The sequence below is a fragment of the Passer montanus genome, unplaced genomic scaffold, assembly GCF_014805655.1.
Source record: "Passer montanus isolate IOZ18808 unplaced genomic scaffold, ASM1480565v1 scaffold228, whole genome shotgun sequence".
Lineage (NCBI taxonomy): Eukaryota > Metazoa > Chordata > Aves > Passeriformes > Passeridae > Passer > Passer montanus.
This window is the reverse complement of record NW_024366904.1, coordinates 66,383-81,813: the sequence shown is the minus strand read 5'-3', so window position 1 is coordinate 81,813 and position 15,431 is coordinate 66,383. Positions and strand designations below refer to the sequence as shown.

Below are 15,431 nucleotides of genomic sequence, written 5' to 3'. Positions count from 1 at the left end.
AAACTTTCTGAAGGAACTGTGTTAGGAGTTTTGAGGACAGAGAGATAGCAATATGTGTATTCTGCCAGTGTTAGGTTGTTTTAAATTTATACTTCACAATATTGCATTCCAAGGGAGGGAGTATTTACTCCCTGCTGTCTGTGGTAGGGAATTTTGTTTTCAGTTTTTTCAAAAGACCATAAAAAATACATAAGGCTAATGAAGTGATAAGAATCTCCTCTGTTTTCAAACAGTGGTATGTATTTCCAGGAACACACTGCAGTGTGTCTTGCAGGAAGATGGGTAAGATAGACTAAAATCTCATTTAGTTGTCTCGGTGCTACATATGAGACACCTGCAAGAAACTGACAGCAAGGACTGTAAATCTTGGTTTTGCTGTAGTTCTTCTCCCTCCCCAATGGCACAAAAAGAAGTGATCTTTAAAAATAGCATTGCAATAAACATTGTCTGGCTTCAGTATGAAGTTATAAGGGAAATTGTGGCATAGTTAAAAGGTAGTTGCAAGTTAGAGTTTCTAAGGGGGTCTTTCTTCTGAACTGTTCTTTGGCTTGATCTGGTAGCCTTATTTGTTTGTTATAGGTCAGCTTTTAGAGAAATGCAGAGTTTTAGGTGATCAAGGTGGGTTTATAAGGAATGGCCTAGGAATTGTTTTTGCCCTTTAATAAAATCAACATTTTTAAAAACCAGGAAAAAACATTACAAGCATTTGACCATATTTAGTTAAAAGTGTTTTTGTTTATAAATAGCAATAAAGTAGTTGCCAAATGTGTTTCAGATTGTTAGAAAAAATAATTTTTAAAAATAAGTTAAAATATCAGGGCTCCCACCACCCCAGTTTGTAGATCACAAAAACCATTTGCACAAAACCACATTTAGCCCAGCACAATAATGATGTGCATTACAGTTATTTTACAAGGAAATCATATGCTGTACTGGAGAACTTTACGTCTTCAAAGATGCTACAAAAGGCCCCAAATTGGTAGCAGTTTCCATCATAGTTTTCAGTTTCTTCTTAAAGGTGGTTCTTTTACCATTGAGTCCTTAAGCTTCTCCCTGTTTCTTGAATCACTTGGCCCCAGTGTCAGCAAGAATTTTTATCATGGTATACCTGCATAGTCTTGGAGATTCTTACCATAGTGCTCATGTTAAATAGAATTTATGCAATGCAGTGCTCTTATTCCAATTCCTGCTTTTGCTCAACAAAGCAGAGAGCAAAGTTCTCCTTCCTGTGTCTGTGGCATCGTGTGATGTGCACAGTGCACACTGTGGTGACAAAAAAATATATTCCCAGATGAATAATGAAAGGAAAATATTATAAGAAGATGTGACATTAATAGCACAGTGTTAAAAGCGTTGTTTATGTGTATTTTGTTTTTTCCCCTACAGCATAAGGTGAAGGCAGAAAGGACCCTGTAATCTGATAGTACAGCTGACAGGGAGACTAACTAATTCTTTTGTTTAAAACACAAGAAAACCTGAGGGTGAATATAATGTGTGAAAGGCAAAGAGGGCCTTTTGTAAAGCAGGTGTTCTGTGTAAGACAGAGCAACAATAAACCAGTTCTCTAGGATCAACACAGAAAATTAATACTGCTCCCTGGCTGGGTTTGGCACCTCTGAGTGGTTCAGACTTTGGGGCTGATGCACCATCCTTGTGCTGAAACCATTCTGAACATTCTCTTGTCCCTGTGCATTGCTCCCTTTTCCCCTGTTCTGAGAGATGGTATCACAGCTCAGGATCTGTGCAGAAAATCGGTGTGTGAGGATTTTGCAGGTGCCTGCTTGTGGTGTGTGCCCTGTGCATGTGTGCCTGTGACCTGGGTGCAGCCAGCACAGCTCTGCTCATTGAACTCCTGCTGACACTCTGTAACGTGGCAGCAGTCATTAACTCCAAGAATATCCCGTTCCACCAAATTAGCAGATGCGTGTGACTTCCAGCCCAGTGTTTGAATCCTAGAAATAGCCTGATGTAATAATTGTATAAAAGTAATCCGAACTCACCACAGGAAATGTTTCTACCCTTTGCCTTCTCTTCTAGTAGTAAACTGGGCATCAGTTGCTGACAAATCACTCTGATTTCCTATGGAGAATTTTCTTGATGATCAGTCAGGGGACACAGAGGTAAAATACACGATTTATCCATCTTGGTTGGTATTATTATTTATTCCCCTTAATCCTGCACGTTTCTCCACGGTTCTGCCCATAAGTCACAAGTGGATGGAAGGCTGGTGACACACCTTGTGTGAAGGGTTGTGGCAAAACTGCACCGTGCTGGGGCCACCACTGGAATGTAGTGAAAGGTTGCAAAGTCAGTATTTGTTACTCACCTGATCATTGCTGGGAGAATGGCCCTGAGGCTGGGTGTTTGCCAGCCATAGGATGTGCTTTTATTTTAACGATTTCCTGCAAACATAATGAGAAGGTCATGCCAGGAATCTAATTAATGGTTATGCACTGGCCAGTGGATCCTGCCCAGATGAGGCTGGGTGCTGGATGCAGTGGCTGATGCTTGGTAGGAGCAGTTTCTGGGCCCTGTGGCTCTCAGACTCGTTGCACTGGGTCTTCAGGAAGCTGCAGGAATATTGCAGCCTGCACCAAATGCCCCATTCTCAGCAGCTGGTAAAAGAACACCACCTCTCACTTACCAAACAAGAATAAATTTCTTGCCAGTCCCATCTTTGTAGCAAGGGCACATTCTGGCTGCTTCCATCCTTGCCTGAGCTCTGCACTGGAACAGTTGTGGTGTGGCAATCAGTTTGAATTCTCCTGTTTATCAGACGTGTCTGGACAGGGCTTTTTGAGTTTTGGTTTGGGTTTTTTTTTAATTATAATTATTATTACTTGTTTGATTTATTAATTAATATTTCCATGAGGAACTGCAAAAATTGAAATATTGTCTGAAACGGGAAGACTTTCATCTAACGTGTCAAAAAAAATTTAGGGGTTTCTGCTCTGTCATGATAGAACATGTGACTGTCTCAGGCATCTTGACAGCCATAGGTGTATTTTTTGTATCCCAAAATAGCTACTTTCCTGCCTGGTTGAGCAGGAGGATTACACATTCTACTCTGTGCAGACATGTTGAAAACGGTGAAAGTTATCATGGCAAAAGGCAATTTGAGAGATGCAGTGTGCTGTAGGCAGCAGTGCGTTACAAAACTCTTGTAGACCTGTTGTTTGTCCATAAAAATACCCACACATCTTTAAAGAGAGAGGCCAATAATAAGATGGGCTGTTGTTCTTAGCAGCCCAGCAGCACTGCTGGGTGTTTATAATACACAACACTACTTTATGTTGCTCTCTGTGCTGTTGTGTGTAAGTGCTCACAGTATCTCCATTTATGGATGCATGTTCTAGTGACCTATACTGGGGAAAAAAAAACAAAACAACCAGCAACCTTAAGGAGTAGATTCTTGAAAAGACCCTAATTCCTTTTTATTAGTGTAGCCTGGGTGAACAGCTCTTACAGCTGAATAATTCCTACCCGGAGGAGCATTCTTGAATTACTTTGCATTAGTCTAGGAAAGTGTGCCTGTTCTCTGCCTGGCTTTTTTGCCCCAGGAGAAGACTGGGAGAACAATGGTTGTCAGTCTCCAAGAGGAGAGCCTGGGCTTACAGTCGCTGCAATTGAAGCTTTGCCATTGTGCTGCTGTTATCAACAGAACATAAAAATAAAATCAGATCATTTGACCATATGATTAACACATTCCTGTTGAACTCCAGGTGACCCTAATCTTCTGGCTCTTTACAAAACTCCTGTGTTTCTTAGGATAAAATTTCTTCCTTAGCACTGAGTTCTTCTTTTGATGCTGAAATACCCTCTGAATGGTTTGCTTATAGGGCTTTAATGGGATGCATTGGGGCAGACAAGAAAAGATGGATTTGAATGATTGTAAAGATGCATTGGATAATCAAATTTGTAACATCCAGATTAAGTTTATCCATGTAGTTGTTAATTTCCTATTGCTTGGTGAAGTGCTTCTTGTGTTTTCTTTTGCCCTATCAGTATATTGCAAGGTTGCAAAGGAAATACTTGCAATTATGTGAACAAGTAGGAATTCTTTGATTTGCCCAAAATCGTAAGTGTACACTGAGCAAGATTTGCAACTTCCTGGTGGGATTAAGAGAGTTGTTGATGGATTTAGACTACATTTTTTTTAGTTAGCAAGACTTCTCTCTGTAAAGGGAAGCTTATGGCTTGATGATGGAGAGTTATAATGAAGAGTATTTGTGGGGTGCCCAGATGAAGGAAGGAATGATGAATCTGACTCCATGTTCTCAGAAGGCTAATTTATTATTGTATTATACTATATTATATTAAAGAATACGGAACTATATTATACTAAAGAATACAAAAAAGATACTTACAGAATGCTAAAAAGATAATAATGAAACTCGTGAGTCTCTCCAGAGTCCGACACAGCTTGGCACTGATTGGCCAATAAGTCAAAATAACTCACAGCAGAAACCCAATGAAACAACCACTTGTTGGTAAAAAATGTCCAAACACATTCCAAAGGAGCAAAACACAGGAGAAGCAAATGAGATAATGATTGTTTTCCTTTTTCTCTGAGGCTTCTCGGCTTCCAGGGGAAAAATCCTGGGCAAAGGTGTCGGCGATGGAGAGAGACAGCGAGACTGACTCGATGATCAGAATCCAATTTTATTGTGGGATAAAAATGCTTATATACTATTTTAGGGAGACTAGTAATGAGTACTACAATGATTAGGTTAAAATCACATACACAAACTTATGCATATTATCTTGCTTGCAGAGTTTAATGGGATTTTCTTTTTCTGGTAAACCTGTTTGATTAAATCTTCTTGCTATCTAGATCTAATTTTCAAAGTTCTGTTTGCTTTTGCCAAGGCATTTTGTCTATCAAATCTCTTATGTGAATAGGGTCCAAAGTACTCTTTGTCTCATGCACCCCAACACAAAGGGATTTTTCAGAAAATATGAATGCCACAGAAGTCATGTTTAGTTTTCAGCCTCATGTCTCATGCACCCCAACACAAAGGGATTTTTCAGAAAATATGAATGCCACAGAAGAGTTTGAAGTCGTGTTTAGTTTTCAGCCTCATGTTTATAATGTTGGCTTTTCTCAAGAAGAATCAATTGCATAAATCACATAAGAGAAGTCTGATCTTCCTGCCACAATCCTTAAGGACCAAGAAGGAAATAATAATATTCCCCTTCCATAACTTCTTTCTTGCTGCTGCACGGCCGACTCGCATCACCTCCAGTGCTGTGGCCACAAAAATCCCTCTAAAACTTTTCTCCCTCTGCCCGCCCAGCCTGCGACAGCGACCACTGGGGACCCCACTGCAGCAGCCGCTGCCAGTGCAAGAACGGGGCCCTGTGCAACCCCATTACGGGGGCCTGCCACTGCTCTGCAGGCTTCAAGGGCTGGCGCTGCGAGGAGCGCTGCGACCCCGGCTCCTACGGCAACGACTGCCACCAGAAATGCCAGTGCCAGAACAAAGCCACCTGCGACCACGTCACCGGAGAGTGCCGCTGTCCCCCCGGATACACCGGCGCCTTGTAAGCACTGGCTGTCTCAGGTTTTACTGCTCTGCAGGCTTCAAGGGCTGGCGCTGCGAGGAGCGCTGCGACCCCGGCTCCTACGGCAACGACTGCCACCAGAAATGCCAGTGCCAGAACAAAGCCACCTGCGACCACGTCACCGGAGAGTGCCGCTGTCCCCCCGGATACACTGGCGCCTTGTAAGCACTGCTGTCTTAGTTTTGTTTTTTGTGTGGCGGGGTTTTGAGGAGTTCAGAGGGACTTCTGTTCTGAGCTTGCAGGTTTGGGCAAAGCCATGGTGGTGGGGTGCATTGAGATGTGTGGCCAAGAGGAAAAAAGCCTTGACCCAGATGGGTAAAAAAAAGGAGAAGCAGAAGTTTCTTCGCGGCCGTGGCCGTTTGTCCGCAGGTTTGGGAAATGGCATTGGAACATGGAGTTGTTTGGCCTTGGTCATTCCAGAGCTGTGTGAGCAGCAGGGAATGAGTGCCAAACTGCATGTAAAGAGATGCCTTGGGGAGGAGTGATTCCTAGAATGCCAGGTCTGTTTCCTTAGATCCGTTGTGTGGGTGCCGCGCAACGCTCGGGGCGCATCTCTCTGCGCCGCGCTGCTCTGTGCTCCACGCTTTTGGCTGGAAGAGCTGATGGTGATAGCAGTGGAAACAGAGCTGTGGCCTGTGGTAACGGGTGTCTGTGCTGTCCCCACCCTGTGCACAGCTGTGAGGACCTGTGTCCCCCCGGGAAGCACGGCCCACAGTGCGAGGAGAGGTGCCCGTGCCAGAACGGAGGAGTCTGCCACCACATCACCGGGGAGTGCTCCTGCCCGCCGGGATGGATGGTAAAAAATGCTCTCTGAAACCCCCAAAACCCCCCCAAAACTGCCGTATTTGTACATCTCAACAGGGGGAAAAAAAATCCGGGTAGCAAACGAGGATAGCAAATGTGGTCTGCTTGTAGCCAGGAGTAATGAGAAACATATTTTAGCATAAGGGACTGAAATAAAATGCTTGCGAAACCATCTGTTACTGAACATGCTCCAGTTCTGCACTGCCTTTTTAACTGTATCAGATTCTGGGAAGCAAAAGACTGTGAGTTGTGCTGTGACAAGGCAATATCCTTTAGGTCTTGCCTGGGAGTCATTGGTTTCTGTGTGTTGGTTGATATTATAGGAGATGACACCACTGTGTTTATTTATAGTGGGGTTTGTGCCCGCTTTTGTATGTCCAGTATGTGTGGAAAAAAGCCCAAAACCTTTGCCTGGTGTGTTCACTGTTAGGGAGGAGATGGGACATCAGATCTTTGACATTATCTTTAGGCTTCCTTCCCTTGTATCAGAGGGTAGGGAATTAAGACTTGACCTTGGAGCTGCAAATTACCTTCCCTTGCTATCAGGCTGCCTGCTCTGAGTTGGCAAACAATGCAATTGGAAGGTGATCAAGGCCCAAATAAACTTTTTAAGTACATTTGCTGATCATATGGATCATGAGCATTTGATAATATTTTCCATTTAAATGTTCATTTTGTGTGAAAATTCACATTAGCGGATCATTTTGTTACCTTGTGATTATATTAGACTAAGAATAACCTGTGGCAAAGGGCAGTTTTTCACCAGCTAGACAGCATGCTATAAAATATAATCTCTGGTTGTGAGATTGTTCAGCACACCTGACTACCTAGCTTGGAGTATGGCCATTTTTACTTTCTATTGCATTTCATGCTGGAAGAGCAAAATTATTGGTCGTGGAATAAAGATGTTTGCATAAATTCTTGACTGCCTTTATCTGCCTAAACACAGCTACTAAAAACGAGATACAGCACAGGAAGTAGTGAGAAAAACTTTTTACTAGTATATGTGTTAATACATGACTATTTAGACCTTCAAATAATTTTCCATTCCAAGTAATTATTTAAGTATAAGATTTAATTTTAGAACTTTCCGTTTCATGAACCACTATTTTGTCAGTGTAACCCTTTTTTTAATTTTTTTTTTTTTTGTAAGGGAGGTTTAAGGTAGCCAGGTGCAAATTCTGCAGTGCCATATATTAAATGAAGTACCTGGATGTCTTTTGTCTGATGAAATACCTGCAAATACCTTTTTCTTGAAATGGCTTCTTAAAAAGTCTTAGGTTCTGATGTTTCCCTCACCACCCAGGTGCAATTAATTCCCAGGATGTAAAGGGCAGTGCAGAAATTCAAAACCCATTGAAAGGAGCAATAATGCTACTTAAGCTTTTAGGATGTGCTGCTTTAAGTGAAATTGCAAACAGCTTTTTCATTCATCAAAAGAAAACCCCAACTTACCATATAGTAGAATAATTGGGGTATTAGAGCAGCTGCTGATTCTTACACCTCTATTCACTGGAGGGGATTCCTGGGTATATTGATATATAGTATTCCTGGTAAATAAATTAGGAAGTGATTGACATCAGTTAGTCTTTTATGTGTGTTTTCACAGGTGCTTAGAGAGAGTGTTTTTCATGAGTGTTTTACTTCCAGCTTGCAAATCCTGGGAGGTTATTCCTCCAGTGCTGGAACATGCCCCACATTTAAAGCTGGAGAAGGGTCTGGCATTTCCCAGATCAGCACTGGGAGAGTAATACAGCATGTCCTTGATCTTCCTTCATTTCTTCCTTGTCCTTTCAAGCTGCAGTCCCCACTCTAAGACTTCTCTTCTGCACTCCCAGGGCATGGTCTGTGGTCAGCCTTGTCCTGAGGGTCGCTATGGGAAGAACTGCTCCCAGGAGTGCCAGTGCCACAACGGAGGCACCTGCGACTCGGCGACGGGCCACTGCCACTGCAGCCCAGGCTACACGGGGGAACGGTAAGGAAAACCCATTCCTGCCAGGCTGCTGAGCCTGGAGGGCTCTGCTGCAACAGGGGAGCTTCAGGAGCTGGTAGAAAGAGCAGTGGAAGCATCTTGAGATGTGATTGAAAGTGCTGATTTTGGTGATGAAGTGTTTGCCGTGTCACTCAGCTGATGCTGTGTTGAAAATCCATGTGAAAGAGCACTTGCTGTGAAGGAACTGCTGGGTTTCACTGTTTCCCTGCTGTGCTCTGGCACTTCTTGTGAGCCTTCCTCTCCTTGGAGTGTCCTGCAGAATGGTGCAGCCTGGGCTGGGGTGGAGGGCTGAGGAGGGAGGCTCGTGGGTTTGTGCAGATGTCTGGCACTGGCAGCAGCGAGGGAGGCTCGTTCAATCCCTCTTCAAAGGCTGCAGGCTGGAGAGTTGTCTCCTCAAAATGCTCAGATGAAATGAAACATTTCGTTTTGTGATGGCTGTAAGTCAGCTTTGGCAGATTGGAAAGATAGTAGAGTGAGACATCACTTTTGAAGGCAGTGGAAAGCGATGAAAGAACGTTTCCCTGCATGTATTTTAAGCAGCACACAACTCATTTTCAGGATTCAGCAGCAGCCTGATCACTGGGGTCAGTCCAGGGGATCCCTGCCAGCAGCTGTGGGTTTTGTAACCATGTGCACTCCCCACACCAGCCTTCACAGGACGTGGGAAGAGCTCTGCCAGACATAATGTGGAAAAAGACCTCAAGAAGAAGAGAAGCAATTAGCCCAGAGCCATTTGCATGCCAAAGTTATATTTGTGTCTGTGAAGAAACAGTGCAGAAGGTGGTAGATGCATTTAGGCAGACATAGATAGGGTCTCCAGGGAAAATCAGAGTAACCACACAAGTGTCTACGCACTGCTCTGCGCTGGTGTTTCTAAAAGTAATTAAATTTTTGGTATTGTAATAATTTAAATCTGACTTTCATCTGAAATGCCTTACAGTTTGCAGCAAGCATCTTGATCACTTTTGCAGATCATAGCCTCCCTCTTTTCCTGCAAAAGAGGCTGTATTTTCAATTCTTTCATTTTTTGAGATGGTTCCAAGGGCAGGAAGGAGTCAGTGGCAAGGTTGTAGACCTGGTCCTTATTTAATGCCAGAGAACTGTGTGGGCACTGTCTGAGGTAACCCATAAACACCACCTCCAAATAGTTGGTTTTTGCAAGTTAAATATATAAAAAAAAAAGAAACTGGGTTAAATTTTGTCTACTTTGGCTGAGGTTCCTGGTTGCCATTTGAAGAAATTCTTGCACAGCTTTATTTTTATAACTTCATCAGGACACATTGATACAGGGTAATTAGCTCTATTATTATGCTATTAGCTCTACTATTGTGCTACACCTCAGCAGGAAAGACGATGTTATTGATAAAAAGTTAGGACAGAGTTACAAATGCCTTGAAACTTCTGGGTATCCACATCAGATTGAGAAAAATACTGTAGAAGCATGAAACAAACATGTCTACCCATTTTACTTCAGTCAGAGTGCTTTGCTAATTTCTGTTACATTTTGCAGTGCCTTGTATCATGCGTCTTTGAAATTCTCATGTAATAAACCACTCATGATACCTGAAAACAAACCAAAACAAAAAAGTCAAATCTATAAGGAAAACAGAAGAAGAAAAAAAAATGAGGAAGAAATAAAAAGAAATAGAACCATTAATAATGTGTTATATTATCAAGTAGTACTATTTTAACCCGTAACTTGACTGGCATTCAGAATTTAACAGTTCCTTTTTTTAGAACAGAGGAAATTCAAAGCTGAAAACATCAAACTCATAAGACATAGACAAATGAAATTGCTATCCAGAAAGTCGTCAGTGTATGAGCTGCAAATTTGAGAAGCAGGATACTGAAATTTTATTTTCTAGTAGTCAGGTTAAAAATACAGACTGATCTTTAGGTTAAACAATGTGTTCCATCTGTGAAAATTAAGAAAATTAATCTGTTGGCTAAAGTGCCTGTCTTCTCAAAACTCTGTGAATGAGAGAGGAAAAGTTTGGTGAATAATTCTTTCTTAAGATATATTTTCCTTAAGCAGCAACAAAAATCGTTGCTACTTCTCCATGTGGTTTAAACTCACATTTTTACTGATTTTCATTTTCATCTGTTAGAAAAATGAGATGAAAAGAAGGGGTTTTTATCTCCTGAAGGTTTTTCCAAGTTACACAGATTTTTGCTCTTATTTAAATGGTGGCTTTGACCAATAGAAGACATTCCTCATAAACACAATTTCCTTTAAACCTCCAGAAGCTGCCATTTATGGTAAATACAACAAAAATTTTTTGTTTGTTTATTGTATGTTTGGGTTTTCTTTTGCCTCACAGGTGCCAGGATGAGTGCCCAGTGGGGAGCTACGGGCTGCTTTGTGCAGAGACCTGCAAGTGTGTGAATGGTGGGAAGTGCTACCACATCAGTGGTGCCTGCCTCTGTGAGCCAGGCTACACCGGGCAGCACTGTGAAACCAGGCTCTGCCCCGAGGGGATTTATGGCCTCAAGTGTGATAAAAAGTGTCCCTGCCACATGCCCAACACCTGGAGGTAGGCTTTGCACCCTCTACCCTGCTCTGTTTTTTTCCTAAGCAGAACACAAAAATCCAAATATAACCTGAAAAGGGGTATTTGCTGATTTTTCTAATACTTTCATGCAAACTGAAGCAGCTTGTAAGAATTTGGTATTCTCTGACTACAGCAAGAAAAAATATACCAACCCAAAAGATGCTTTGAATTTTCACTTCCAAGCACATTTGTTCGTAATACTCACTGCTGTGTTTGGTCTCTGACCCATGAAATAAATATTAAGACAAAGCATGACCTTTATCTGTGTTTGCCACCTGAATAAATCATTATATTGTTCCTTGTGAATGGATAAAGTCAGTGCACATGGGCTGCCTCTCACATACTCTGGTTTGCTGTAGATGAGAAGTAACTGAATTGAAATCAATGGATGTTTAAAATCTTCTGATCAGGGCATGAGAAGCTTGGACGTTTCTCTCAGTCTCTTTATATAAGAATTTCTGTGGGTGACTTATTTTAGTACAAAATTTCAAAAGCCTTACCTATTGTAAATCTGGGAAAAGTACATTTTTTGTCATTTAAGAGCTTTTTTGAGTGAGCAGGTAAAACCCAATCCCTGGAAATCAAATGACAATAGCTTTCCCATTGGCTTAACTTTTACACATCTCCCCTCATTCAGGAAGTGATGAGCCCTGTTTTATGATTTTTTGTGGATTTTGTCAGCATTTGAGTGTATTGTTATGAAAATATAAAAACTGGTTATTTGCAGACAGAGTTTCACCTGTCAGGGAGGGATGTCAGATGTCAGTTGAGGCGAGCCAGCATATTTATAGAACAATTGTGGACAGCTTTCTCTTGTTACAAAACAGTTCTTCTGATTAGATACTGTGGTCACTATGCATTCACTTACACTTAATTGCATTACTAATAACAGTAGCTTGGAGAAGGTTTGTGACAACAATCTAAATTTTTGCTCTTGAAAGTAGCTATGAGGGGAATTCACAGGAATTACTGAGTGTCACACAGAATGCTGCTCTATATTAATACGAGGCACTTTTTCTCATAGACAAAATAAAAACCTGTAGTCAGAATTTAGCAGTGATGTTAAATCCATCCATGGAAATAGCTGCTCTGTTAATTCTTTGTGAAAAATTATTTAGTGTTTTGTTGGAGTTGTCCAGCACACCTTTTGTTGACAAACTGTGTGACAACAAACTGAATAATTTTCCCCTTCCAGTCATATACTTTTAAAGTTTGTACTTGTGCTTCTGCTCATCCCATTTGCCTGAAATACCTTGAAAAACACACAGAGTTGTTTTGATGTAAAATCAAGCAATTTATTATTTGGGCAGTGTGTGCAGGAATAAATGGCATTTTAATGCATGGTCCTCAGATTAGGCTAGGACACCAAACACTACTGTGTTATGAATTATAGTTAGCTCCTTCCCTACAGAAAATCTGTCTGCAGACTGTTGCAGCAGCCTGGTTTGACAGGAATGCATTGCACTGTATACCATTTCTAATATTACAGGGATTACTTCTGATTCATGTTCCACACAGCTGTTCCTTCATTTATACCACGGGAAGAGACAGCTCGTGGTCAAATCAGATCACAAATGTTCACAAGTAAACAACAGCATCTGGCTGGTCTTTTTTTTTGGACATTTCCCCCCCTGAATGACAAATCCAAAGGCACTTAAGAGCATATTTGCCAGAGCATCATGATGTGTGAGAAAAACAAATATTTTAATTGCTTCCCAAGTATGTTTTACATATGTGTAAGCTGGTTCCACTTGGGTCAGGATGTGCCCAAGACCATAAATAACAGGAATCAAGGTAATGGTGTAGAAGACAAAACTCCCTGTGGGCACTTGAGGCTGTTGAGTATCCTTTGAAAATCTTTTTAGAAGACAGTTGTGTCTGGTTGTCCTCAATTCTTGATGTCAGTCAGCCACGAGGCAACTCTTTAATCATGTCAGGGAATACCCTCAACCCTCTCTTGCCTGCCACAAGCACTGCACTAATTCATTTAGCAGCAAAGTAATCTCAGGGCATGCAAAAAAAAAGAAAAAAAAAGGGCTGGAATTCCTTCTGCAAATAAACTTTTTGTGTCTGTAGGTCTGGGGTTCTGTTTTGGGGGCCCTTGATACCATGACAGCTTTTTTCATCTGGGTGTGATCACTTGTTTAGATATCCTCAAAGAGGAGCTATTGGTAGGCTTAGAGCTCTAGGTTATTTGTAATAATCAATACAGAAATGAACAGAAAGGTTAATTTGAAAAAATGCTTAACTCCAAAAAATACTGCTCTAAAGAAAGTGTATGCAAGTTCCAGAATACAACTGTGTTCTTTTCACATACTTCTCCACGTACACAGTTGAAAAATGCACATTCTTTGGTTTTTATTTCTGTTTTATGATTGACAAAAATTGCATCACAACAGCTCTGACAATAATTCCTTACTTGCATTTTGGGTAGGCTGAGCTGTAGGGATTTTGCTGCCGCTCTTGGTTGATGGCAGCTCCTGGAGATGAAAGGCAAAGCCCTTCCTTGCTCTTGCCAGCAGCCTTTATTAAATGCTCTGTAGAGCATAAAAATAGCTATACTTGAGAGATTTTAATCTGTTTGAGGGGCCCAGAGGACAGCAACAGGTAAAAACCTTTTTGTACCAACACCTTTTGCCTGCAATTCAGATTTATTCATGACATGAGCACTAGTGAGTTTGTTTTTTTTATTTGTCTCGTGCCCTTTGTGAGATAACTGTGTAGGATTGATTGCAGTTTTATTAGTGGAATTTAGGTTTGGTTCATGTAGTTTGGCTCTGTTTTTAAAGTAAAGATTAGGGCTTTTTAATTTTTTTTCTAATAGGCCTGTATATACAGCTGCAAGAGCTTTTAATGGAAATTTTGTATTTATTCATATTTATGTTTATATTTAATTTTTAGGGTGCTACACAATTTGTGCAAAACACGTAAATGAAGTATATAAAAATCAATATTTTCACCTAAGTCCTTCAAATATATAATATGAACTACCCAGAGTAATTTTTTGTGTCTCTATACAGTGTAGGGTTGTATTTCCAGCAGGTGTGAACAGACAACCAGGAATAAAAGAGGATATACTGCCAGTATATCTCTCAGCATCTCTTTTTATCCCTACCTTAATATTTAAACATTATTGCCAATTAAGATAACTGCGTGAGAACCCATCAGAAACCTCCAGAAGTGCTTTGGCTTCCTACATCTAATTACAAATCATGGAATACTAATTTCAGCATCAATCGATACGTGGGCAAGGACACTCACTGGGGGGCACAGAATGTCAATGCCTCTGCCTCACACCCAGTGCTTCCTCATGCCTGTGGGCTCCTCCTCTCCTGGAAAAAGGGGGAAAAAAAAAAAAAAAGCCCAACAACAACAAACCACACTTCCAGTCGGGAATGTACAGGATTCTGTGAACGCTGGGATTTTTGTTGTAAAGTGCCAGTGCTACTGAATTTATGTTATGAATAGATTCTGGTTCTTATCCTAACAACTATCTAGTTGTGGATTGATTTTTAATTTTTTTTTTTTTTTTTTAATTTTCCCTGCTCTGTATTCTTCCGTTGATGAGAGCTTGGGGTCCTGCAGGAATTTAGGACAGGAGACAAACCTGATTATCTTGCTGCATAGTGTGTCTTCATAATTTTGCCTGTGTTTTATATGAGAATAGCTCAATTTTATCTTGTTTCATGGCTGGTATGCACATAACTAACAAATAACCAGGGCTGTTCAGTATGAGCACCATGAGTTTTGAACCATTTCTGCATGAAAAGGCCTTTCCTCTCACTTTTTATCAACACTGTCAAAGTCCTGAAGACCCACAAATTTTTATGGTGCCACAGCATGCAGATTAAACATGCAGAAAGCAGAATACATAGTGCTGTTCCAGTTTTTACAATCCATGCCTTCCCTGATTAGCAGTGCTTGTTTTCAGCAATTTTAAACTCTTTACTTGGACAAGGGCAGCCCTCAAGTCCAAGAGCAGTTGTAACTAATTTTGTGTTCCTGTGCTACACTGCAGCTCTTTCAAAGATTGCTGTTGTAATCTTACAGCGCCTAAAAGTGCAGCAGGTACTTTTTCAGACTTTCAGATGGTCAGAAAAATACTCAGTTTCCAATACACCCCCCCACACAAAGTCAGCAAGTCTTGCAGAACCAGGCTCTTGTCATGGGTCATTTAATTTGTCTGGAGGAAGGCTTTTTTTTTCTTTTTCTGTCCTTCCAGCACTCTTAAAGGAGCTTCACTTCAGTCAGAGGGAGGCAAATATCTCCAAACAGTCTTCCCATTGTAAATATACTGGATTTGGATACTAAGGCTTCCCTTTGGTGAGAATTAAGCAAATGCTTTGTCTGCCAGAGTGCTACAGAGCAGCCCATTGTGTCCCCTCTCCCAGCCTATATATCCTTGCACAGCTGATGATGTCCATTTGTTACCAGGCAGCAGCTGCCTGCGTGGCCCTTCAATGAAACTGCTGTTCCAGGTATAGAGGCAGCTGCTCTGCCACCAGGTATGGCCAGCA

At 41.3% G+C, this 15,431-nt stretch overlaps 1 protein-coding gene across 2 annotated transcripts in view; it reads left to right on the top strand.

The window, feature by feature from the left end:
• MEGF10 (multiple EGF like domains 10) overlaps positions 1-15,431 on the top strand; it is an 86,371-nt gene that overhangs the window by 34,623 nt on the left and 36,317 nt on the right. The window contains exons 6-10 of one of the 2 annotated variants that reach the window (XM_039710253.1): positions 5,298-5,399; positions 5,582-5,726; positions 6,241-6,361; positions 8,208-8,344; positions 10,684-10,896. In XM_039710253.1, the coding sequence (XP_039566187.1) occupies positions 5,298-5,399; positions 5,582-5,726; positions 6,241-6,361; positions 8,208-8,344; positions 10,684-10,896 (718 nt within the window). Of the gene's footprint in view, positions 1-5,297; positions 5,545-5,581; positions 5,727-6,240; positions 6,362-8,207; positions 8,345-10,683; positions 10,897-15,431 lie in introns of both variants that reach the window. The other variant, XM_039710252.1, reaches the window with a different exon arrangement.